The 27461-nt window shown below is 45.0% G+C and overlaps 1 protein-coding gene across 1 annotated transcript in view; it reads right to left on the bottom strand.

Annotated features, from left to right (window-relative positions):
• Positions 1-9900: 9900 nt before the first annotated feature.
• The window catches only part of CD82 (CD82 molecule), a 38411-nt gene continuing 20850 nt past the window's right edge, over positions 9901-27461 (bottom strand). Inside the window, exons 3-9 of the mRNA XM_041402102.1 lie at positions 24111-24183; positions 20680-20804; positions 19477-19551; positions 14731-14838; positions 12895-13086; positions 12507-12590; positions 9901-12020 (exon numbers count right to left, since the gene is read on the bottom strand). Of these exons, the coding sequence (XP_041258036.1) occupies positions 11943-12020; positions 12507-12590; positions 12895-13086; positions 14731-14838; positions 19477-19551; positions 20680-20804; positions 24111-24183 (735 nt within the window). The 3' untranslated portion in view covers positions 9901-11942. The remainder of the gene's footprint in view (positions 12021-12506; positions 12591-12894; positions 13087-14730; positions 14839-19476; positions 19552-20679; positions 20805-24110; positions 24184-27461) is intronic.

Here is a 27461-nt window from a genome sequence, read left to right as displayed (position 1 = left end):
ACCTTCACAGAATGAGAAATGATAAATTTCTGCCAAAGAGCCCCACTCCCTGGATTTTTAAGAGATCAAAAAGTTTCCAGCTGCTAGGTCTGCAACTAAATATGGGATAAAATGGGATAATTTATCCCATTAGCAACACTGCCTTCACACTCCTTTTTCTTCAAGTCCCTAGTTTAAGAAGGATTTGAGCAGTGGGAGGTGAGGGAGGGAGAAAAAGTACTGAAAGGAGAAAAACTGCTAAAAGACAAAGCAATGACATTTTAGACAATGAAAAACTGAAATTAAATATAATTGTATAATTGGAGTAAGGCAGGATCAAATATTTCTGATTTATTAGACAGATTGACTTTTGATTTCCAAGGAGTAGAATCAGCACTCTGATATATTGTGTGGCTCATAGAAAAACAGTTTCAACTTGAAACTGTAGGATAATGGTGACAAGATCAACAGCTGATGACTCTGCAGCACCCCATATAAGCTTTTGGGGTGTGATTTCCACATTGAGATCAGAAGAGCTTATGGCTGAGGTGAAGCCTTAGATCATGCCAAAACTTTTTTTCCTCATCTAAGTTATAAATTCAGTCCAGCAACCACTCATCAAGCCTCATGCATTGGCCAAAACCTTCACCAACCTTTCTCTTAAAACTACAAATTCTGGATAAATCCCCAAAACTCCTTTAAGTCCTCAAGCTCTCCTGAATGCTTCCCAAGCCTAGCCTCACCTAAGGCTGTCCTGACTGGCACCTAATATCCATGTCCCTTCTTGGAACCAGCCTTTATTCTTGCCCTGTAGGCAAGGAAAGGAAGAACAGAATGATAAACCTTACTCCCAGCCCAAATCGTGGCTGCCTATCTGGTGGAAAGACAGCAAGCAGTTCTGTCACCTGTGCCAAAATTCAAAGCAGCCTTACAACTCTGTGCTCCCTCTAAACACTGGAGTTAGGAGTAAACACCCTCCACGCTGACTTGTATTCATAGACCCATTTCAATGGGCAGCCATCAGTAACAGCCTAGAAGCCACCCCTACTCTGAGACCTCTGGACTTAGCAGAGCACAGGTAAGGCCAGCATTAGGAGGTTGCAATAAACAGATTTTACTGCAATGCCAGAGGGCTTGCAAAAACAATGAGCCTGTTGTGAGCCAGTGGCTCCAGCTGAACTTGCACAGAGCCAGGTGAACCCCAGGGTTCAGGTTGGATTTATAATTCTTGTTCCAGAATATAGGCATCAAAGAGTTTCAGCGGGACTCCTACATGTAGGTCTCCAAAAGTCAGTGTAAGCATGCCAGAAAGCTCCTCCCAAGCCATGATTACTTTCAGGGGTGCAGTGCCTCAACAGCCTTCAGCTAAAATTAGGATTATTAATAGAAAGTAACTGGAGGTCTTTCTGTTTGTGAATCCCAGAAATTTGCACAAGCAGGCAGATAGGCTCCCAGACTTGTGCTTTATTTGACCCTGCAACATCAAACTCTTCTGAACACTGTATCTATAGCTGGGGTTAGACTTTGCTTTTGGAAAAGAAGTACAGAAGTACAGACCACGGCCAGTTCTTATCATGCCCTGAAAGCTTGCAGCAAAAGGAGAAAACAGCAACATTCAAGGGCATTATTTAGATGACAGAAGGTCTCAGCAGTTATGGTGTAGCATCAGGGTGTGCAAGAAAAATGAGGAGAATGTCAGTTGTTTTTACATAATAAAAGACTTACACGGATCGTGGACAGAACTACCTTCAGTTGGATCCTACAGTTTGTAGGTATTCCACTGACAGCAGGCTGTGACACAGCCTAGGCTTAGGAAGGAATCAGACTGAACTTCTGTCCTTCCTGAACAAGTAATAAAGTACTGGTAGCTGCTGGTTTTCCAGGCACAGCCCTGGAACATTGCTGTGCCATGAGCGCTAACATTGCAAAGACTGTTCTAGAACCTTCTACCCATCTGGCACCAAAATGTTTTATTTACAGTTTATTTACTGTCTAAACCTAAGCCAGTCAATAGGTTGACCTTCTCAATTCATTTCACCCCACAATCATTGTTTCCTTTTCCAGTGTTATTTTTTCAGAATACAGCAGTAGGAGGTGTTCTTAAATCTTAAATCCACAGCTAACAACTTTAGCCATATATTAATACAAATTTCCAGTGCCAGAAGTTTTCCTAAACTAGAATCTTCTTGCATAGCTATTCACCCTTCATGCTTAACTCATGTCTCATTTTATTCCAGTGAGCAAGATGTTACTGAAGCCAAGGAGTCCTATCAACACCAGCCTTCATTCATTCCTGAGGAAAGGGCAAACACCAGCTTCAGCATTTCTTGTTCCAGCCCTCACTCTCTCTGTAAGTAACTCTGCAGAAAAAAACCCAGGGTTGTTAGAACTGCATTCTCACTTTATATTCATTACCATACACAGTGCTCTTCAAAATGCTGGATAACTCTAAACCTGATGCAGCATGTCAGGCTGGTCCCCTTGGCATGTCTGATAGCAGCCCTGCTATCTGGGCAGGCTTCGCCTCAACAGCACAAATACAGGTTTTTATTTAAAAAATGGGGACAGACCTTCTACTAGGACCTGTTGCAATGGAACAGGGGTAATGGCTTTAAACTGAATGAGGGTAAATTCAGATCACATATAAAGAAGAAGAATTTTTACAGTTCTAGTGTTGAAACTCTGGAACAGGTTGGCCAGGGGGGTAGTAGATATACCTTCACTAGAAACATTCAAGGCCAGGTTAGATGGGGCTCTGAACAAAGGTTGAAGATGTCCCTGTTTGTTGAAGGGAGTTGGAGGTAGTGGACCACCAATCTAAACTACTCTATAATGATTCTATGCAATATACTCCTCTTAACCCCCTAACCAGACTATCAAGACATTCTCTGCTTCTGTTACCAAACTGTCTGCTATAAACAGGTGAGCTTCACAGTTTTAATAAACTTTCATTTGTCCTTGCACAATTCCTAACCATAATCTTCCACAGTCAGTGAGGCAGGCTTTCCTTTACTGGTGGAATCTGACAGCAGCTGTAAGCACTACAAGCCTTCCAGTACCCTGAAATATACTCCCAACCTTCTGATGCTCAGCTTTTATCCTTACAGGAAACATCTCTGCGTATTATAAACCAATTACACGGGCAAGTGTAGCTTTCTTCCTGCAAACAACAGTTAGCAAAGCTCTTATAAGGTCCTGCTGGCAGTAACACAAGGATGTGAGAGAAGTTCTCTTAGTCTGGGAGAATAAAGAGTTGAGCATGAAACAGTTGCTCAGGAGATTCCATCATTATGTCAGAAGCTATCAGACTAACCTTTCCCACCAAGCTGAATCCAGGGTAGAGACAAAGGGACTGCTTCCTCCTCTACTTCTGCTTCACCCTCCCCTTTGCTACTGGAACACAGGAGTCCACAGCATGGCCTGTGAGCAATTCAAGAGGAGAGGAGAAGATCTCATTACCATTTTGCTGCCTATTAAAGAGTGAGACAATCGAGTGGAGATAAAAAGCAAATAGCTGTATGCAATTATGAGAATCGCCAGACATCTCATTTCATGGCAGGCAAGACTATTGCCTAATAGGAAGACAATATAATCCTGCTGTTGCCTTGCTCAGATGAGAGAGACTTGAGCTAATTAGCTTCCACTACAGCCAGGCATGAAATTGCCAACTTTATTTTATGATAGCCATCGGAACTGTGATGTGTTCTCTGCATCTTCTCATCACATAAAAGCTGGTGTAACCAGCTTCACTACTCCAAAAAGTGCAAGCTCCTCACTAATGACCACAGGGATACTGAGGGAAATCTAAGAGAAAACAAGAGAAGGTTCCCAAATCCCAGACATACTTCTGCTGTGGAGCCTTGGTCCCTGGAAGGACATCTTCCCACTTCTGCTCACAGCTCACCTGTGTGAGGAGACTCCTTACAGCCAAGAGCCCGGACCCCACAGCATTCTGCAGCCAAACCTTCTCATCAAGTTTTGGTATTCATTAGCCAAAGCAGGAACTGCTGGGGACTCCAGGAAGAGGCAGCAAGCGTGAGAACCAATGTTCAGTCTCGGTGTTACAGGAGGCAGGAGATTGTTTTCATAACATCTGTGGTGAGAGTGTATAAAGCAATAGACAGACTGCCAATACTTGGAACTACTCAAAAGGCAACTCTGGCAACCTCACAGACTGTTTTATAAACAATTGGTTTCAAACTGATCCTGAAGTAAATGGGAAAGGCAACAGAGTCGCTTAAGGATAAAGGTGCTGTGGTTTCTGCATTCCCTGCTGACTACTTCCACAACAGCAGCCCAACACTGCAGTGCTCACACTCAGGTACAGAGGTTCTGTTCATCCATCTCTCCCTGCTGGCAAGAACCAGGGTGGCAAACCTCACTGTCAGGTGGTTTTGACACCTCACTGCAGCTGAAATGCAGCCTACCTGCCTTGTAAGTCCCAGTCCCCTGAGAACAACTCTTCCAGAAAAATTTTCATCCTACATTCCCCCATGGCTGGCTGCAACTCATCCTGCTACCCTTCATGGCCAGACCACAGCTTGGAATTTGCTCAGCAAACCAGCCTACCTGGCCACGCTGGCTGGCTCCTCAGGGTAGGACACTGCTCTGTGGGGCCCATTCCTGTCACTGCCTTGTCAGGCCAAACCCCACACCAGCACTCTGTCCCAGACACCTTCCTCACCTCCAGACCATGTGCCAAGGCCTCCCCCTCCTCCTTAGGCAGTTCCTTCCTAGGAGTACACCTCACCTTCCAGAGGCTCCCACACTGCCCCAACCCACCTTCCACACCTCCTCACTTCCACAGGTTCATACAGACCTGGTACTTGTGCATTTCCATGTAAAAACCAAACAAGACCAGAAAAAAAAAAAAAAAACCCTTCAAAAAACCCACCAAACCCGTAAAAATAAAACAAGACCAAAAAAAAAAAAAAAAAACTCTTCAAAAACACCCACCAAACCTCACACAACCGTAGCAGTGGCTGCATCATTTCAGTTTCTGCACCACCCCTCCCCAGCCTCACAGCACACAAGGAGACCTTATCTCCCACCAAGCACCAGTGTGACACAGGGACACAGCTGCTGCCATGCAGCACTGAAGTCAAATCCTGTGCAACACTCTGCTCACTTCCCAGGTGAATGGGAATGCACTGCTCTTGGGGAAAGGCATCCACTAATTTCTCCAGGCAGCTTCCCTCATACGCCACATGGAGCCCCCCTCACTTCTGCTCTGCCCTACTTTGTTCTGCAGCTCTGAGGAATTGCCCACAGCAGTCTAGAGAAGCCACTCCAAAATAAAAATTGCTCAGGTGTCAGGGTCTTTGCCCAAGTAAAAAATGACAGGATGAGAGGAAACAGCCTCAAGTGGCACTGGGGAGTGGGGAAGAAAGGGGATTAGATTGAACACTAGGAAAAACCCTTCACTGAAAGGGTTGACAAACATTCCTCAGTCTATCCCACCTCAAAAGGCCAATACACCCTGATTTTAGGTCACAAGTTTAGAATATAGCTTTATAATCCTATTTTGTCCAATCCCAAGTCTTTTACATAATTTTTACTATGAGGTAACCACTGAGAAAGCAGAAGAAATCCCTCAATCAGAAGTCATTCAACTATTTTCAGTCTGTTTATGCAGAAGGAAAAAAAATAACAAAACCTCACTTTGTTATATAGGAACTTACATCCTCTAGGGAAAAATGGTTTTGCCAAAAAAATTCCCAATCAGTGCTTACCAGAGTTAATTACAACATCATATTAAAAGAACAACTTATTTTTGAATACTTGAGAGTATCATGAAAAAACCTCTGCCAAAATTAAAGGTCTGCACTGTGCTGGGTTATTGTTCCAGGCTGTCTGCAGACATCACTGCATGAGTTATACTATTCTGACATCATTTTGCAAGTTCAGTGCACAAGGCACATGCCTGTACTATAACATGACAGGACCTCACATTTCCACCCTAGTGAACCCCAAATAGTTTCCAGAAGTGCTATGCAGAAAATACCCGGGAAGCACTCTGGCTAAGCCATTCAGATGATCACATGCTCTGGGATTCTTGCTGTCTCTGAAGAACTTCCATATGTCCAGTCTATAACTCTAAGGAGGGCAAAAAGAAGGAAAGTTAGTCTGGTGCACAATCCTCTGATCTCCTGCACTGTCACAGCTGTTGCTTTGGAGCTGGTTACCTGATGGTGGCAGATTCCAGAATTGCAGACTGACAATCTCCAGAAAAATTGTTTGGACAAGGAGAGACAACATGGAGAAGATTCAAGCTTATAAACAGCCGATAACACTGGCCAGAGACACATGATGGAAAAGGTCTGGCATTCTGGTGACAGAGTGAGGATCTGGGGTCCTGCAGGAGGCCTAGGTCTGATGTCAGTATAGTTCCTAACCTGGTGAACACTCTCAGAATGAACAGCAATATCAGGATAATCCCTGAGCTGCTGCCATTGTTCAAAGAAACATTGCGAAGGAATGGGAGTTCTGACATCCTATAGATGCTCTCTTGTTTCCTAAAGATAAGGCCTGTTGTAGCTACAGAAGCAGGTTTCCATACTTTCTGCTAAACTCTGCATTGTTGAGGACAGAGGAGTTACTCCATGATGCCATTCATCAGTGAGAGAGTTACAGGAAAGAAGATACCAGAGAGACATTTAATTGAAGTGCATGAAAATGCCATCCTTGGGGCCTAAAGCAGGATTTTCCTTCTCAGATTCCATACCTCATAGAGCATTTACATACTACTTGGAGCATTATCCTTCTCTTAAGCTCCTGTTTTAAATGGAGGTAATATTTTTGCCTAAAGAGGTGAGAGTAATTTTTCTCCTGGTACCCAGCATCCAATATTCCCCAAATCCCTCCCCACAAAAGCCAAACAGCACACAAACCCCAGTCAATTGTATTATTAGGAGCTTAGAAGAGAGAAACCAGACAATTTATACCTGTGAGAAGAAAGAATTCATGGCCAGGGTTACAGAATTTACTTAGGAGAAGGCAATTTCCCATGTTTGGCAGAAAAGATTCCTGCAACAAGGCAAAAAAATTGCATGAACTCTGCCAGCACACACCTGCTAGAAATTGTTTATAATGGCTAAAGCACACTTAGTAGCTTTACTAGCAATATTTTACTAATAGCTTTGGTTCACTATTTTTTTTTTTTTTTTGCTAAGGGCCTTTTGCCAGTTTACAAGTGTTTGAAGACTTGCATGCTAGTAGACTTTTACACTGACAAGCTTTTAGCATCAACCTGGTTTAAGATATCATTCAGAAATCCTGGCTGCTAACTGAGGTTTATAGGTAATAAAAGGCCAAGGCTAGAGCAGAGTCTCAGAGGCTAATGGGGTAGAGCCAGCCCATGAATAATTGAGGGTATGTTCTCCATCTATGGCATTGAGTGGTAGCATTTGGGAATCCCAGGGTCCTCTGCTTTTCAGCAGTGAGCCCCTGTGGCTGCCCATTCTTCACTTTCCTCAACAATGTCAGAGTCTGACACCACCACTTGCAGTCTGCCCTTTGGCAGCCAGAAACCAGGCTTTGCTGAAGTCTGCCACATTCAGCCTGACTTCTGAACAAAGCTGGCAGGGACCAGCCACACCACCACACATGGGAGACTTACAGGGAAAAGAACAGCTGCCACATGTTAAATGTGAGTATGTTCCGTGCAGAAAACAAGATGCATTGTGACCTACAGACTTACCCTTAGCCACTCTAACTAATGCAATTCCTCTTCCCACTCCAGAAAAAAACCAAAACCCCCCCCCCCCTCCCCCTCCCCCCCCAAAAAAAAACCAAACCCCCCCCCCCCCAAAAAAAAAAAAAACCACCAAAACAAATAAAAAAACACCTAATGGAAAGAATTATAGCAGCTCGTGAGTGCTTCTTGATCTCACAGAACCAGAAACGTCGCCAGTTCATTACTGGGGGCCTTGCTTCAGGCCACAGGGTGGTCACAACTCTGCTCTTGCAATATGAGTTATTGGCCTGGGACAGCTACAGAGCAGCTCACTGGCTGTGCACAAAATGCTTCCATGTGCTGAGCTTCTGCAGAGGCTGCCCTGGGGGCTTTGCTAGACAAACACTGCAGCTCCCAAGCACTCTGAGTGCTAGGCTGATTTCCAGTTCCAGCAGCAAACCTCCACCTCAGGAGAGGAGCTGGGAGCCTGGACCAAAGAGCAGCAGCAGATTTCTTAATCGCTGAAGGTCTGAGGACTTGCTGGAATCTTTTTTAGATCAAATTTATAAGTATTCAATGCTGTCTCCTTTCCTGCAGACTGACAACTCAAAGGAACTGAGGATGGAGGGAAACAGGAAAAAATGGGGACAAGAAACATCATGGGAATTCCCATGAATACCCATGCTGAACTTCCAGAGCTAGGCAGAGCAGAAACACAAGGAAAACACAGCTCTCATAGTAGTGGAAGACATGCAACAAAAGATATCCAACCGTGTGCTTCTCCAAGAAATGGAAGGGAAAATTATCCCTAAAAATGCCAAGCATGCAGCACAAATCGTTTACGAGGAGAATACATCTGTAATTACAAGTTAATTTAGCTACCCTGCTGCCAGGAGTAACTGGGAGCAAAAGGAAGCGATCAGTGTCCTCTTCTCATTCCCCTGGGAGCAGCCCGGTCTGGGTTTTCTTGGTGGAACACCTCCCTCCAGCGGCCAAAGGCGAGTGGTTTCCACAGAGCTCGGGCAGCTGGGGACCCAAGTGGGGACAAGCAATTGTCCTCAAGCCCCCTACTTTCTCCTTCCAGCTCCACAACAGGCTGAATGGAAACCAGCAGCGTCCTTCCCCACTAGGAGCCATCTGGTCAGGGCTGGCAGTTTTGCCAGGAAGTGTGGCCCTCTAAGTCCTGGGGCCCCGGGAAAGCATTACCACCTGATTACAGCAGGGTGCTCTGGGAAAGCAACCAGAAAGGGGAGACTCCATGTGACCAAGAACCAAGCTCTCCTTAAGCACAGCCCCGGGCAGCCTAAAGGAACAAGCTGTACTCACGGGTAGGACAGATCACTGCACACTGCTGTGGTTCCAGCATCCATTTAAGCCCCTCTTGCTCTGCACTCACCTGGTCAGGGTTCCTGAAATCTTGACTTTGACCAGTTGCCACCAGTGTTTGCTGGTAGCACCCCAGTACCTTCTCTGCAAACTTCATTCTGTTTTTTCAAAACATGTATGAGGACTTAGGTCATGCTTACTACTTCCTAAAGCTGCAAAATTCATTAGTACCTTAGGTTCTTCTAAGCCATTTCATATGTCCAGATGCACCAATATGGTGCAGGATCTGAAAGAATTTTGAGATCCAGTTCATATCCACTTCTGAGCTGCTTAGCTGAGAAAAGCAAGATTTTATATAGTTGGTCTATCTACTTCTGAAGAGCTTTTCAGTCAAGGCCAGCATGTGGTGACATAAACAATGAAAAATGGCCATCTAGGTTTCTTCCTTCTCACAGTGGCAGGGCAGGGGCTGAGGAATACTACTGAAATTGAGTAGGAAAAAATGATATAGTTAAGCTTGCAAGAGCTGTATGCACTGTGGGCATAGCAGCAAGCTTGTATTTCATCAGAGTTAGTCCCCAGGGCTTATAACTTCAAGCTGTGCAGATCTGAAGCAACATCTTCAAATACTTAGCTTAGAAGATAGCAGGTAATTCAAGGAACTATCACTCAGTCAACTCACCCTAAGACAAACGTACTTCATAAAACAAGACAAAGTTTACTTTAGAATACAGCCCAGAAAAACTGTCACCTCCCCCTGCTGGGCAGGATCTTTACAGCCCACACTGGTCTCACACATGCGCATCAGACCTTTTGGTACTTTGAACAAACAAGATGTCAGTGATCTGCACAAAAAGCAGAAAGGGGTGGAGAGGAAGCAAGGGGAAAAGACTTCAATACACAAGTCACAGGCAGAGATATATATTTTTTAGCAAAGTCTTTATTACAGAAATATTCACCCTCTAGACTTTTATATCTGTACATGCATTTCTTCCAGTAGGAAGATGTTGCTAAAAACAGACAAAAACAAAAAAGGAAATCCAGAATGGGCTCCTTTTTACTTGCTGCTCAGCATTGGCATCTGTAACTGAACAAGAATCTTACAAATAAGAACACATTAGAGAATAGACTATGTGTTACAAAAGCTAGCAAGCTTTACTGCTAAAGGTGCCTTCTGCTATAGAAAAGGTCAGCTTGAAGGATCTGTGCAGGAAGGGGCAGATATCTCAGAATTGCAAAGCCTTATCAGACCTCCATAAAAACCAGTTGCCCAGTCATTCTCCCCAGTCATTGCTCTGTCCAAAGATGAGGACAGAGCAGGGACCCACTGCTGGGGAACCTGATCCCCTGCACCAGCCTTTCTCCCCAGAAGGAAAACCAAGTAGGTTTTACCAAGTAGGGTTATTACTACCTGCCCCACCCCTGACAGGAGACAGTTCTGGAACCACCTCTGTAAGGCAAAGGCTCACTCACCAACTACCTTGTCCCTGGCAAGGACCATCCACTTATCACCCATCCCGCTTCCTGATGTCACAGTCATTGTGTAACAGCAGGAAATCTGCTGTGCCCAAGACACCTCTAAAACGGAGGAATTGCACCCAGCTCTTTTATGTAAGCAGTTGGGGCAGTGTTTCTTGTGCATTTCCTACCTTCTTCTGGTCTACACCACTCCTTGCTGCTGACCACTGGCTCAATAGAACATACAGCCCAGCCATTAGCACAGAAACCTGCAGCCTGCCCAACTGCAGAACCTGCTACTTATCTGCTGCAGTGCTGGCACTTGAGGCAGAACTCAGGATGCAGCCATGGCTCCAGACCACAGTGGAGTTAGAAGAATGGACAACTGAAATAAAAGCAACTTATTTTTGCATCCCAGCTACAGAACCTGTACTGGGCACTGATATCAGTGGTATTCCCAATATACAGCATCAGCAATCCAGTCAGATCCCTCCATATTCACATCTAAATCCACAGCTAACAAATTTTATGTTCATAAAGGAGCAGGGGAAGAATCAAATTAATTGTAATCTCTATAAAGTTGGCAACCCAAGAATGCAAACAGCAGAGCCAGCCTGGGGCTGAGTCCACAGTATGCAGCAGTCTCTGAAGTAACCTCAAAGCTGACAGGAGCCAGCAAAGCAGAGCTAGGGGGAGAGGAAAAGATAGAGGCAAATGGGAGAAACACGTAAGCGTCAAATCCAAAACCCAAGGGATCCATTCCAGAAGCAGCTGAGCACCACCACCACAATCTGCCAGGTCACACTATGAATAAATAGGTAGGCTTGGCTCCCTCCTGGTGGCTTCTCATCACACTCAAAGGGAAGAGCTTCACTGAAGGCAAGGCATAGCTGACTCCAGAAACAGGAGAAGCAAGTGTGACAGTAGCACTCTGCATTTCAGATGAGAACCTAGGCTGGAAGATGTATAGTAGGAGCTGAATCAGGTCAACTGCAAGGGACGAGAAGGCCTATAAAGCATGACTAGTTACCACCACAAGTCAGTGAAGCAAGTGAAGCTACCAAAGCACTGGAATCTCAACAGAATTCCTGGCTCATGGGACTTCAGGGGGGAGGTGAAAAGATGTGCAGAAGAGCAAGGGAGAGAAAAGTTATTTTATGTTAGGTCCAGTGGGTTGTAGAATGAAGATATGAAGAGTATTGTTTAACATGGAGCAGGCAGCAAAAGCATTGTCCCCTCAGGTTAATCGGTGTCTCATGTGGCACGAGACAGTTTAAGTTCTGCTTCTTGAAGGAGAAATAATCCAGAGGCAGGATGCAGGTGGCCCAAGGGCCCTATTGCCAGAAGATCAGGCTGTGTTGCAGCTCTAACAGTTCTTAGCAGAGTGGTATCAGAAATGGGATGTCACAGGAATAATGGTCAATGGTTGGACAGTCTGGGTATGAGGCAGGAATGTTCTGTTTGCTCCTTTCTCTGTGGTGCCGTAGCTCTGGAGTCAGCCAGCTCAAGACTTGGGCACTTTGGTGTAGTCTTCGCTGTGTATGTTCTTGCAAAGTGAAATGGACAGTATCATCCCCAGCAGCTGGAATAAGTATGAAGAATGGGAACAAAATCAGCAACCAGACAGATAAGGTGGGAAGCACAGGTGATACGGGGGAGCAGAATACAGTGAACATCTTTCAATGACACCATACAGATGAACAGAGTTAGTCTGCAAGGCAAATAACTGAAATGACAAAAATTTGGCTTTATAACGATGTGACTTAATCTGGAAACTATGTTATGGGCTTTTTAAGGCAACAAATGGGATTTCACTAAAGTGGGATTTTGCTTGCCTCAGTATTCTGGTTACAGAATTGCCAAAAGTCAGATACAGCAGGCAGAACCACAAGTAGACAAGGCTTCATTAGATTTTTGATCCAAACAACAAAAGCCACACTTAGGCAGACACAACCAAGAGCTAGAACTGCACTGCCATTAAACCAGGTGTCTATTACTTGAGAAAACAGCTTTGCCTTTAAAAAGTCTCCATGATAAGACAATAGGTTCATGTCAGGAAATGACTTACCTCTATAACAGCAACACCAGTGCAAACCCCAAGAATGATACCAAGGTTGTCCTTCAGCCACTCCTCTACACCATCCATGCATCCCTGTAGAGAAAACACAGCCACAAAGTAGAGAAGCATGGATCTAAAATTTTCAAATCTGGATCTAAAGATCTCAAATCATAGCATATCATTGCATGCAGGAATTATCCCAGTTACATGCTATACCACGTTTCATGGAAGCTTTTGCAGAAAATGGCAGGATCCCTGTGACCCTATCCCTCCTTGCCCCGAATTCCACAGGTACTTCAAGCAGTAAGGACATGAAAGAAGTGCGCTAAATTTTATGGGGAACAAAGACAAGACAGCCTCAGTGGAAGCTTCACAAGGCCCAGACATACTCACTCACCTGCTCATGAACAGGCCAGTCAGCATATGTTGCAGTGCCATTGAGAGGCTCTTCCAGACTACAGAAACCTCTTCCTTCCACTAAGTCCTTAGATCTATTAGAGCAGGAGCATGGATACTCAGTATTGCTTTTGTTCCTAAGAATCTCATTATTTTCCCATTCCTTTGCTCCAGTCCAGCCACAGCAGGCAATCTAATAATGAGAGAGAGATCATTACAGTCTTACACTTTGCACTGGCAAGATAACTGCACATGACAATAGGCAGGCAGAAGTACTCAGGAGCTCTGCATACAACACCAGTCAGGCCATACAGTTTGGATGAATTAGCTGCACTGAACACCACCCTGGTTACTTATGTATAGAGCTGTCCAGAACACGGGGACATTATTTCCTACTAAAGAGCCACTCTGCTAGCAAAACAAGAGTTCAAGGGCCCCGGTCTCAGTTGTGGCCCGGGGCAGCAGCAGCCACCACACGATGGCGTCCCCATGCCACCAAGCTCCAGCACATCACCGCGCACCAGCGTCCGCCTGGGCGCAGTACGGACCAGCTGGAACTGGCAGAGGGAAAACTTTCCATCCAAAGAAACATTTACATTCCTACACGGCCGCGTGATGAAACCGTACTTGCTGAAGGGAAAAGCACATCAGGAAGTCTAGCAAGGAGTAAGATCCTAAGCATGGATGCCAGTGCTTGCCCTGTGGTGCAGAGCAGAAAGGCTGTCTATGTCGAGGCAGAAGTTTAGGGAAAAGCCTTCTTTGCTCGGAAAGGAAAAGTAATGTTTCTGCTATAACAAACATGAGACACAAACAGCTGAACATCCACATCAGGACAAGCATTTGGTTTCCAAAAGAGTGCTGTGAAGACACAGCTTCCAGAAGGATCTACATCTCCCTCACAAGAGGTTTGGAATTAAACTCCCAGTTTACAGAACCCCACCCCCTTTCAAATGCTAACTCCAGTGTGTGAGACGAAGTAGACTCTTAACTCTCAAATTCTCCATCTCTGCAAAACCTTTTTCTTCTGCTCCTACATAAAAGAAGGGTTCAAGCAGTAGCCTCTTTCTACAGTACAATCAGGCTTCTCTTGAGTTCACTACCAAGGAGTTGCAAGTAGAGTGAAAAAACATACATAAATCATTCTCCAAGGAGGAGAAATACTGCAGGTCAGTGTTTTGCAGACCAAAGAACAGACAGAAGACAAATGCTGTTACTTGTACTTACTACACATCAGTCCCATGCTGGCTGTGTATTTAACTACCCCAGCCAGCCAGCTCTCAAGTTTGTGGTTTGGCAGTAAACAGCTGTCATGACTCCAGTGTGCTTGAATACCCTCTAGCTGCTCAAGAGCTGACCCTGATGCTAAAACAGAAACCATGGGCAGTTGGATGGCTCCCAAGAACGCTGATACTTGCAGAAGAACCAGCACAATAAGCAAGCAACATGCACCAAGTAGTAAGGCAGGTGGTGCTGCTGACTTGCCTGGCAATAAACTAGGGATTTTTTGCTACAAACATCATGTGCAAAATGTTTTTCACACATGTTAGTATTCAGGAGGCCCAGCAGACAAAGAGAAGAGTTAGTGTCATTTGATAGGCTGAATACATTAGGCCACGCAGCCAACACTAGCGAGCTCTAACACCCAGCAGGCAGGAATGGTTCTGACACAGAAGCAGGACCATTTTCTAGTCTGCAGGCACCAAACCTCACAGGCCACTTTGTAGACCAGCCAGATCAATGTGCAATAGTTATTTCTCTGTCCTCAGCCTAGCTTTAAAGGTCATTGCCTGCACTGACAAATAGCATCATGTACCTCTTGTTGCACCCCAGGACTCACCTGTGTCTGCACATAGTCCCATGCATCTTGCAAGTTCCTCTTATCTTCATCCGAAGGGTCATACTTTTCAATCAGATCTACAACTATGTCAGACAACTCAACTTTCAACTGGCAAGAAAAAAGGAGGCAGGAGAGTTAGATATCAATTCTTGTAGCCTTTTCTTTGGTGTTTCAGATACATATATAAAGCTACAGTCACTCACAAAAGCTGGCTGCAAATAGTTGACAAGTACAGATAAGGACAGCAGCTTTGCTGCTGTAACAGCCAAAGCACCAGCAAGTTCTTGCCTGGACACGAGGAAAGCCTACAAACCAGATGAGCACTAAGGAAACAGATAGGGTACGGTTATCCTGCTAAGACACAGGCTGAACAACTAACTGCCTGCTCCAGACAAGACAGATGTGCAAGCTGAAGGACAGCACTGCCTTAAGGACTCACAGGTTATGTGTTTCTAACTTTGTACTGCAGATGAGACCCTAGTCCAGGATCTCTGCCACTGCAGTTCATCTCTACTGCTCAGGGAGGGTGTAAGCCACCCTGCTTATGAATGCAGACAGGTTTTCTGATACACAGCTGATGGAAAGTTGCCTTTTTCACAAGGTGTTGATCTACCTCTCCCCAAACTCCCACAAGTGCTGTTTCTATATTTAGACAGGAAGTATTAAAACTACCTAAACTGCTCATTAACAGTCTTATCACAAAGTTCAGGTATATCAAATCATCCCTTCACCACCATTCCTTTTCCAGAGATATTTACAACATCCTTCAGTTTGATGAGAGGTGCAAGCTACCACTTGGCAGACTCCTTCACCTTCTTCCTCCCACCTCCTTCCAAAGCTCTTCTTAACCAGCCTGTAGATGAGGACTACTAAGGACAGACCCAGATGCACAAGAGGTTGGAGAAAAGTGCCATTAGACTGCCTGAGGGATAGGACAGTTACATCTGCCCAAGCACCAGGATGTCCCATCCCACATATTACCTTTTTGACTGATGGTGCTACAGCATATTTCAAATCAGTGAAAATGGGTTCTCTCTTTTCTTTTACTATCAAGCATTTTCAATGACCATGGAAAATACCAGGACACTTAGCAAAAGGAAGCACTGCCTACTGTTGAGAGAAGCTTCTCTACATCAGCAACTCCTCTTCCTAGGAAAACTGCAGCTCAGTTCCCTGGGATCAGCTGTGTCAGGCCAGACAGATGGGAGCTGCATGATCTTTCTTCTCATGATGTCTATCTCTTCCCCTTTTAATTACTTCACTTCCCCTTTTCCTTCCCTTCAAATCAAGGCAACCTGACCTGGTTCTCACTAATGAGATTGGCCGTGGCTGCTGCCATAAGCCTTATCAGTTACTGAACCTCTGAGCTCCCACCCTGACCCCTCCTGCACACTGCTGCTCCACATGCAGAGGGAAGCAAGGAGAACTGGGTTTGTTTTCCTACCCTGGGCCCACCTAGCCCCTTTGCTATTGGGTCAGATGGAGCCTACTGCCACTTCTGCAACAATCCCAGGACCCCACCACAAACAGACAGGACTTGAACCTGATGTCTCCAACCACAGCTACAAAGGGAAGCTGTATGTTTGCTTTACCCTTACTCTTATAAAAAAATGGGCAAGAAGTCCTGCAAACAGTTCTTGTTTCAAAAAGTAAAGCATTTCAAATTAAAGAAAAAAATCAGGCATTCCTAGGTATTTTAACAAGCAATTTGAGAGAAGGGGAATATTATGCAAACAATGGCACAGTTCTGGAACCACACATGCAGCTTGCTTGTGGGTTTAACCCATAGGGCAGCCCAAAGGGAAAACACAGGCATCTGCAGCTGTTCACCCTTAAGCACCTGGCAGAGGAAAACCGAAAGAGCAAGAAGCTAGAACGGCACTTGGAGCACGCAGGCTTTCAACATCCTAACCATCTTCACCCATTTAAAGCTTTCAGGACTTAGCACTGTGTGAGACATGAATGCTTCAGGAAATGGCTACCCTTGCCTTTGGGGCTTCTTGCTCCTTCCCAGCTCTAGCAAGCCCAGTGTCCAAAGGCACAATCCCACCACCTCAAAGCAGGGGCACTTAGATCCTGGGCACCAAAGCCACAGCGCACTGCCAGAAAGCAGCAAGGCTGTCAGTCTCCCCCAGCACATGGGCTACTGAAGAGGGAGATGGGGAAAGATGAATGCCAGAGGCAAGACCAGGTCTTTCATCACACAATGGATTGTGCAGGCTTCTTCCCCTATCAGACACTGACAGTCATCTATCCTGTCCCTGTCAGATGCAAGCTAGATCCTTCCCTCAGCACTTATTAGCATCTAGCCTGCACACAAAAGCAGGCTCAAAAAACAGAAAGGAACATTCCTCTGCCTTGTTACTTCAGATTCTGAAACTCATGCATAGTCCATAACCCCAGACAAGTCACTGCATGCAATCACACAGGCCTCTTTGCTGGAAACAATAGCTAGCAAGTTGGGCTATTCCCAAAACACCACCATTCTCCTTTACTCAAGGCACTCAGAGCCAAGCTGCACAGAACTGTGTGAACTAGGCCAAGAGAAAACTTTTCCAGGCTCTCACACATTTAGGGGCTTGTGATCCACTAGATGTAGAGGATAGCAACATTCAGTTCACAATGCAGAATATCATTTGCAGCATTTGGGATGTTACTATGTTGTTGTCCATAAAAAAACCCCACCCCACAGTTTCAGTCACCAAAAAGTGTAGGGAAACAAATATTGTTTTAATATTGCTTTCCAGAAGTACTGGGCAATTCCAGTCTGAAGGGGCATTCCTCTAACAATGCCCATGGGAGAGGCCTTCCTGTCAGAGGCTCAGCCTTTTACAGTTACACTATTACAGTATACTTTCATTTGTCAGTGTGGGGGAGGATTTTGACACCAAGAAGGAATAGATATGTGAACAGTATCTTCAAGTGAGTCAATAGAAAAAAACACTTCAGTTACAAGTGAAGGAGTGAGGATCACCTTGCTGCATTCTGGATCCAAAATCTTTTCCTTCACCCTTGTTGTTCCTTGTTTTATATCTACCCAAGTTCCTGAAGTCAGAAAGAAATAAACACAAAGAACACAATAGATACATCTAGGGACTGGCTGTTGAGCAGTTTCAGTGTGCCTCACTGTGCTCCAAGCTGCCCTGGGATGACGTACAGCCAGTGAAGCAGAGCGACTGCACAGCAGCACTGAAGCGCAGCCCCAAAACACTGTGCTGGAGGTTTCAGCCAAGACCTTCCTCAAGCAGTTTTTCTTAGTGCTCTAAGCAGGTACTTTGGAGGATCCCTGAAAAGAGAATAGCTCTAGAAGAGCTTTTCCATTAATTTTGTTCATTAGGGACTGAACAGGAGCATCTGTTCAAAGCCCAGCTTCCCTGACCATTCTCCCAGATCTGTAAAAGTGATGATCTCAGTCACTCCAACAGCTGTGCAAAACAACCCCCAGCACTTTTAAACTCCCCCTGGTCTGATGAGGTTTAAATGAAGAGCTACAGCTTAAAAGTTGGAGTTTTCTAGAGTAGATTGGCAGATGGAGGAGAAATGTTAACAAAGGTACAGAATTTCCTGGTCTGAAGTCACATTTCCCCATTGCAGGGGAATGCCCATCCCCACACCTCCATATCTGCATTAGTCAGAGCTGTTTGTTGAGAATTATCTTTACACACCACTTTTAGTCACTGTTTTAGTTTCTCCTTCAGCTTCTGCCAGCCCAGAGAGCAAGCTACAGTCACACCACATTTGGCAAGGAACCCAGCCAACAGCTGCTCACTCACCACAGTACAAAGCCTACATCAGTTGTGCTGGTGGCAGGCACCTTCCCCCTGACCCAAACTTCTCCACCAGGCCCCATCCATAACTTCCTCAACTGTTCTGCTTTCTGTAACCATCCAGCTAAAGGGCTGGCTCAGGAGAGGCAAGGACAGCCATACAGTGGTACATACAGCTATGCAGCAAAGGACAGGGTTACCCACAACTTGTACCAGAAGTGACCCCACAGCTATAACTTGTTTCCACTGCATAAATGCAGTAGCTGAAGGCCTGATCAGGCACTGCCTTGGCCAGGGAGCCTATACCCATGATGGATTGTTGCAATGCTTATTAGGTAGTTCAAAAACAGGTAGTTCCCTTTTACACTACGAAGCATACTGGAGCTCTAGAAGCACACACTGAAACTGCCTTCCTGACAAAGGGATCCACTTCAAAATATTAAACCACTTGGCTTTAAAGCTGTAGAACAGGAACCATCAGATATTTGGGGTTGCTTCTGTGGAAAGAGGGCAGTTCTTCCAAGAAGAGTTCTACCCACAGATGCAGAAAGACTGAAAGGACAGAACAAGATGGCACAAGGAAGAAGACCAGTCAGAAAAGAGCCCAGTCTGGTAACTCCTCAAGGCACCAGCGATGGCAACATGGTAGTAACCACTGCTACTGCATGCCCAAATAGTTGTCTACAGCAGGATCAAGAGGAATTGTGCTACAAAGCATTTTAGAACTTTTTTTTTTTCACTCTTTCCACCCAAAAATACAGCCTCCATATCAAATAAAGCTTCATAATACTTGAGAAAGCAGCACTATTGAGGCAAATACAGAAAAATCAAACAGCAAAGCTATTGAGCTGGGATAGAGAAAAGGAGAATCCATTTATGCCTGCTAACAGGATAGCCCAGTTTGGAAGAAAGAATTTCTAGGTATCACTCTTCTCCTAAGCCAAGACGAAGGAAAAGATGCATGGTAATAAAGACCTACCGTTTCTTTCTGGAAGTAGATGACCAGTGCAGCAGCAATCTGAGCTAAGAGGATTATCATCAGGCAGGTGAAGTACTGCAAACAAAAAACAATATGTGATCACTGTCAATCGTTTGAAAGGTCTGAATATAAAAGTTAATACAACTCTCATATACACGAGAAATCACAACATGAGCCAACGTCTTCTTGCCCACAGACAAACTCTGCTATCAACAATGCTTTCCCAGGAAAAGGCTGGGACCAACATCAGACCAGTGCAGTTCAGCACTTCTCCTATTAGGCCAACAGAAAGCCTTCAGGAAGGAAAGGGTTTACACGCACTCTCTGCTTGTGTCATCTCAACTGGGACTCTCTCCCACAGCCAACTCCATTTGCAGACCATTCCAGCCTCAATCAATCAGCTGGACTCTGCCTACCTCAAGCCGCAACAGGAAAAAAAAAAGAGTCAATTTTACAAACCTAATTTTTTAATATGCTTTTTTAAAAAATCAATTACCCTTTAAAAATGCTATTTTATTTGTTTGAGGATCTAAATTTAAGATCCACCAGCAAACTGCTGAGGTTACTTTTAAATGGTGGCAGGTACTATTGCTAGACAAGGAGATGCTGCTAATACCAGGACACACAGTGTGTGCCATGCAATACATCTGTACTCTGAATAAGATAGAGTCATGTAGCAGGCTGAGGTGTATGAAGCTGGTATCATCTCACCTATCATGGACAGAAAGCTTCCTATAGATGAACTGTTTGAATAGAGGCCCTGACATATAGGATATTCCTAATTGGGTTTCTCTCAACTCTTGCACTTTCCACAGATGTCACATAACAGGACACTGTCACTCTTCCTCTTTTCTTTCACTGCCCTTGGAACTTGCTCTTCCAACACTGAGAGCACAGTACTAACTGGGAAGTCAGGATGAGGGGGACAGGGTACACTTCTCAGTTGGCAGGCCTCAACCCACTGTGTGCAAGTGTCAGTGACATCCTCTCCCATTCACAGTTCTGAGCTTATCAGCAGTGTCTGAGGAGCTCTGCTGCAGTCTGACTGCTGGAGAATTTAATGTGTGCAAATTAAGAACTAGATCTAAGTTGATCTAGCAGAAATAACATCCCCAGGAGACTGAAGCCCCATCTACAATCCAACAGATATTCTGCAGGAGATGTATTAAAGGCTGGCTCTAAAACAGGCATGAATACTCTCACCAGACCCAAGAGACATCGGATTTCATTGACGGCTCCAAGACAGCCCAGGAAGCCCATCAGCATGGTAAGTGCCCCAACACCAATGAGGATGTATGCACCAGTCTTCAGGGAGGGAGATGACATCTCTGTGGGAGCCAGGAGAGGGAACAACATTAGCTACAGACAAAAAAATATGTCTGCCATCACCATTTATAGAACTGCATCCTTATCTACTAATAATTGTCTTTGTCTACTCCAAACAGACAGCACAGATGTGCGCCAAACACGGTGACAGATAGATACCTCTCGCTGTCTTCTGATGAAAATAGACTTAAAAGCCATCCTGCAGGTCTCCAGAGTCTGGAAGACTCAAGGTCATGCCAAACAAATGAACCTTGTTTGGAGAAAGTTATCTCCTTACTGGAATTTTACTCCCTCATGAATGTACTTCAAGTAACAGTAACATAAAAGATGATCTACTCCATAACTACTGTCCATTTGCTTCAGTTCCCTTTGCTATCTTCAGGGAAGCTTTCTTCCAAGTCCTAAACCCCATTTTTGGATAGTCTTTTCACTTTGAAGCACTATTTCTTGTTGTAGCCATTCTGTTTTCACTTATCCACTTGCAGTCAGACACACTGGGACAAACTAACTCTGCGGAGTGAAACAGGCAGCAAGCTGCAGCTAGTGTTGCGCACAGATGATGTGACAGGTTACTCAGCAAGTCTGGGTTGAATGGCTTGTGACCAGGCACTTCCCACAGGCTGTTGCAGCACCTGTGCACAACACCCTACAAACAGATGCTATTCCAGGATCAAAACAGACATAATACCCAAATTAGCTACTCTTAAAAATCCACCTAGATATCCCCTGCTATTGTTTCTAACGTCTTCTAATTTCTGAATGCTCAACAGTTTTTCAACCAAGTTTAGGTCAGATGATTTCAGATTATGCTGGTCATGTCAGCCCTCTCCCCTCAGCATTTAGTACTGCAAGCAACAGAAGAAATACTCTTACATTTGAGCTGGTCAGCTGACTATTTCTTGCATTACAGCACAAAAGTTGAAGTAATACTCTGTCTAGAAACAGTAACTAGAAACCTCATCTTTAAGAGACATTTCTATATCTGCAAGCTACAGAGTGTAGGGGAATTCTGGATGTCCAGTGATTAATGAAAATAACATTTTTAGAGCTCAGCATTTAGTTTCCTGAACTAAGGAAGTCTCAGGAGGCAAACTTCCTCTGAGCTTCCCCTGAAATATGTTAAAGGAAGATAATCAAGCCCAGACTGATACTCTCCCCCATAATATATAATTCCGCCTGCTTCTGATACCTGGCACTAGCCACCAGGTTCTAAACTTTTTTTTCCCTAAAACATGCTGAACAGAAGAAAGTTCAGTTATCAAGAAGTGAAGCAGATCCATTTGCCACACAGGACACTTCAGCCAGCCCTCCCTGGCTGGACACATGCCACAAACCCAGGATCCTGCTTCCTCACCAGTCCTGTGACTTGCTGTGCGGGTTATGTGCTGATACTGCAAAGCATTTACTGAAGCAGCAGCCTTACAGGAGTGGCCTTCACAAGTCTACCCTATTCCCTCCCTCAAAATCAGCTCAGCTATCATGCAAGTCAGTGTTCAAGTTGCAGCATGTCCACAGCACTAGAAAGCAGTTGCTTTGTCAAATTCTTATCAGAAGAAAGAAAAAGGTACTTTCAACTCAAAGACCCCTTGGAGAACTGATAGTGTCAGGGGACAAGAGCCACACATGCAGCTCTCATTGGCAATAGTCTTGTCTTGCAAGAGAAGGCTCTGAGGGCATTCAACTCCTGCCTGTTTGCCGTCACTCCGTGTTTTCCCCTGTGCTGGGCAGGCAGCCAAGCAAGTACAACAGGCTCCTTTGGCAGCAGATGGGTGCCCTCCCTGATGCCTAGGTTACTAAAGCAGAGGGAAAGAGGGGCAAGGCATGGGAAAGGAAGTGAGGGGGCAGGGAGAGAGCTGATACTGGAAATCTCCAGGAAGGAAACTAAATTCTTAAATGCTCTGTTAGCAGAGATTCCCTGAACTTGGCCCAGAAGAAACAGGGCCAAGTTCAGGGATTTATCCCTCCACAAGTGGCTGTAACACCCATCCACCTGAGGGAATCAGCTACTGACCCAATGGTACTAATCACATCTCAGACTGTGAGTGGTACTGCAAACAGCCAGGCCATGACAGGCTCATTTAGGCTGAGTGTACTGCTTCTGCTCATGCTCCCACTTTATTAATGAACACCCCTTGCTGTGCTTCCTGACCTTCTAGTACTGCAGTAGCAAGCCCGATGCCACAGCGCAAAAGCAGAATAAGGAGCAGATCTGCACGCATGGTATTAGCAAGAGTGTCTTCTCCATCCAGCACCTTTCAAACCAGGTCAGAGTGCTCAGCAGGACTCGGGAGATAAAGTCCTTTGCGGAATCAGTGTAGCTGGGAACAGGGCTATGAATGCCATTAGTGTTCATTCCCCAATGCAGGCAGCCCTCCTGCACTGTCTGAGGCTGGTGCCCAACTCAGCAATTCTGAAGGTAGTGACAACAAGTAACCAGAGCCACCAAGCAGAAAAGTTTGAGGTGTTTCTAGGATAGAGCTCAAAGGAAGCAGAGCTTGTGAAAGATGGAGCCGAGATACTCATTTGCTGGAAGTCCACTCACAGTCCTCTGAAGCCCAGACTCTGCTAAGCCAGCTCAGTTTTTGGTTTTTGCAGAAAGCAGAGCCTCAAGACTCAAGTCAAAGTTTGTGGCTGACTTTAGAGAAAGAAAGCTAAGCTCCTTGCATAATACGGAACACCTCTGATGCCCAGGGTAAGTCTCATCAAGCATAATCAAGAGTATGTTTTAGTAGTCAAAGCACTTCAAACACACACACTCTCCAAATCTGCTTCCTCTACTGCTTAGCAACAAACACACTATCTCCTTTCAATGCAGATGAAGCATCAATAAAACCAGGTACTTACTTTCTTCGGCATTTAGAACATTTAAATTGAAATAGATCATTACAGAAAGAAAACAGTGGAGGACTCACACAATGAAACTGCATTAAGGCATTGGGGGCCTTTGCACATTATGGTAATAAGGAAATCATTGTGAAAATACAGAGCATGCAGTGAAAATAGGATTAAATACTGGACCCTGTGTTTAAGACAAAATATTTGGATTGCTGGTTGAAGAGGCAGTAGTCTCACTCAGTCTGATCGGTGTTTCAATCAACAAGACTAACAGGAATGCTGTGTCTCCAGGGCTGCTCCCTTTCACCATGCGCCTGGGTAACAATCCCATCTTGCTAAACACCATCTTACTGCTCAGGCTACAGACCATGCACAAAAGTATTGCTGCTCCTAGACAACACCACGGTCAAACACAACCCCAGAACAGAGCCAATTTAGAAAAAGAAGGAAGATGGAAAAAACCACAGTCTTACGGAGAACTGCAATGAAACTCGTTTTGTCGGCCAGAATCCATATTCCAAATCCCAGGATCACAGCACCCAGAATCTGAAAGAGCAAGAACAAAACATACACGTTTTTTTGGAAGCTATAAGCTTAGATTCATAAGAGGAGGCAGTCACTATTATCCATACTTCCAGTTTAAAAACAATCATTCCTTGGCTGTTCCCACCCATCTCCCCTATGGTACTCCTCCCAGGGTAAACAGGATTAGCACAACTCCAGGAAGAATGCCTCAGCCAACTGCACAGGAGTCCCAAGATCTGCTTGGCAGTTTTTCACACAGTATTTTAATAGTACATAATGCTGTATAGGAGGACCATTCAAAACAGTCTGAGGAAGAGACACCCTGCTGCCAGAACAGTGCTTTCAGAAGCAAAAGGTAAGTGCATTCCTTCTGTGAAGAACCAAGGCAAGACAAACATGATTTTAATTTTTTAATTTTTTTTTTTTAATAGAGAAACCCAAGAGGCTTGGCCCCTACTTTCTGGTAGAATACCTGAGCCTCAGCAGAGTCAAGAATTATGAAACATTAGCTGTGGCCTCTGCTTTGCTCACCACACAGTCTTATGTAGGGCAAGGATTAGTAGAGCAATACGTCCCTGTAAGGACTCAGCTGAATCCAGACACTGAATTCAGCAGCCAAGAAATGCTAAAATTTTCCCATCCCACTTTGAAAGGTGAGGGGAAGCATGCTCTGTTTTAGCCTTCATGTATCAGCAACTCTTCAGGTTTGATAAGAAGCTGAAAACTGTGCTGTTCAGCCAGCTAGGATTGGAAAACACTTGTGCAAAGGTTCAAAATAGGCTTTGAAGAAACAAGGAGTGGACAAGAACTGCAAGTGGACTGCAAGCAGCTGTTCTCACATCAGCAGGATTTCAAGATAGGATGAAGTGAAATAAACTAACAGGGCGAAAGAGAGATTGCAATTCTGTGCTTCATTAGATAATGTTTCAATACTTGGGAGACATGGAAAATGCCAAACCACTACCCAAAGCAAGCTGACAGAGAGGGTTGCATGGACAGGCATTGGCTCCACACTTTGAAAGTTTACGCTAGGCTTCAGCTGCTCATAAAAAGAAGCTTTTCTGAACAAAGATAGAGCCACAGCCTGAAATAAGCTGCTTGCAAGCTTTCCTGTCTTGGCAGAAGGTGCATAATGTAGTTAGCTCTGGAGACAGCATTAGAAAGTAATCAAGCAAGTTCCCACCTACAAAGCATACTGACTCAGCTACAGAAAGAATGTAGCTGCTGTACCCCAGAAAAAAAACCATTCCCCCTTGCCTTATGTCCCAACATGCTGCTCACAATGCTTAGTCTGCTGATCAAGCCAGAAAGGCCCCTTGAACATGCAACAGCTGGGACACCTAAAAATTCCTCTCAAACTTGGTAGTATCAAGAACTGTTGAACTGACAGTTTAAGGCAGTCTCACATTTCAACTATAGCTTTAATAAACATTTGTTTGAACAAAGATGCAAACTGAGCTTTTTGTTCACTGACCCTGATATGTCACCTAAGTTTTGCTGTTGTTGACAAAACACAGAAGGGCTGCTGAGCAGAGTTCCTGGGAAGTTATTTGTTATGAGGTGCGCAGACTATCCAAGGCCTGTTTTCACTCTGATCTTTGCTCCAGTCCACAACTTGCGCATTTGCCAGGAGCTGCTATGGAAAACACTACAAGGGGAAGGCAGGAAGACAATAACTACAGGCAGGGAGAAAATACTGTCCCATTAACAAGAGTGTATTTACTTCCTATCAGGATAATATCTCTGCTCGGCATCTTCAGGAGTTTGCACTGTATAGCAAGGCTGTTTCTGCCACTGGCTGGGTTTCAGACCCTTCATAGAAGAAATCACATCTGCTTTCCATGGAGTTTAATTCCTCTGTTCCACTGCTGTAAACTCCTGAAGTGGGGAACAGTTGTCTCCCCTCCTCGCTGGCGGGTGGAGATTTCACCCCCAGTTTCAGCAAAATGTTCTGCTACACCCAAACCAGAAGGATGCAGATCCCTCATTATAGGGTCAGCAGTTTCCCACAGAGAGGTAGTCAAGAGGGGCTTGGAAAAACTGAGCTGTGATGGAGCTGACTCATCTTGCTGGAAAGAGCAGTTGGGGGTTCCCAGCTTTCCTTCCCCAGCACTGCTTTCCTTCATGCTCAGATTGTGTGATGCAACACTGAATCTGGCACAGGGGTGAACAGAAAGGCTCTAAAACTGCAGGCTTTGCTTTAGGTAGCAGCCTTCTGCTGCATTTACTGAAGGATTAGAAGCAGGAAAGACAGTTATATATTCCAAACAAATAGTTTCCAGAGACTATTAAACTTGTCTTGCAGAGCTGTCTTCCCTTTAAGGAGAAGCATGTGCTGCAGCACGTGTCTGCTAGCCAAGAAGGCAGACGTGTTAAATTCTGATTAGGAAACTAAGATTATACTCCAAGCTTATCTGGTATCTTTTCTAGCAAGCAGGCAGGCAGCCCAAGTAACCTTCTTCCCTTCAACCAAAGCAGGTCAAACCCCTCCCTGAAATAAATCTCCAATACTGCAAAATACCACTAAGTCCCTGAACTACTTCAGCTACAGCAAGCGACCTTCTCGCAGACCTCGAGCTGTAGAGAAGTGCTATTTCAATGACTAACTTCTAAAAAGAGTCACCAGCATCTCTCTAAAGGCTTCAATCATCAGCAAGGCTGAAGAGCACACTTCAGCCAGTCAGGGCTGGCCTGTACGGGGTGCAATCACATAGGCTCGGCTCAAGGTCCAGAGCAGACACAGGGCTCTGTCAGCAGCATTGGTGCTCACCTTTGCTCAAGCACGCTCCTCACAAAGCTCAGCACCTTCAGAAAACCAGCACAAGGCATTCTGTGCTGAGAGCAACACAATACAAGCAGTTTCTCTGCTAATTAATATAGTTCTATCACACTGTATAAGGTCAAAAATCAGCAACTACCCTCCCCAATTCAGACCCTGAACAACAGTAATGGAAAAACATCTCAGGTCACCTACTTCCTTTGAGATGGAGAGAGTAATGTATGCCACCTTCCCCAACATCTGGCACATGCAAAAAGCCTGCCCTCATTCAAGACACAAGCACTCCCAAAATCTTCACTCTAGAGAAGTATCAAGCTCAGCCAGAACACAGTGGCTTTGGATGCCTCACTTTGACAGAGCAGTCTGAGGGGAAGACAATGCCTGTGCTGCACAGCAGGGTTAAAGAGCTCATTTAAAGCAGCTTCTCCCTTTAGTCAGCACAGACCTTCTCACAATACATCCTACTCTAAAGTTCTTACTCTCCAGGTCCAGCTCAGCGAATCAGACCAGCTTTCCACAA

The sequence above is a fragment of the Onychostruthus taczanowskii genome, unplaced genomic scaffold (assembly GCF_017590055.1).
Source record: "Onychostruthus taczanowskii isolate IOZ18803 unplaced genomic scaffold, ASM1759005v1 scaffold1, whole genome shotgun sequence".
Lineage (NCBI taxonomy): Eukaryota > Metazoa > Chordata > Aves > Passeriformes > Passeridae > Onychostruthus > Onychostruthus taczanowskii.
Note: the sequence above shows the minus strand (reverse complement) of the source record. Positions and strands in the feature narration are given on the sequence as shown.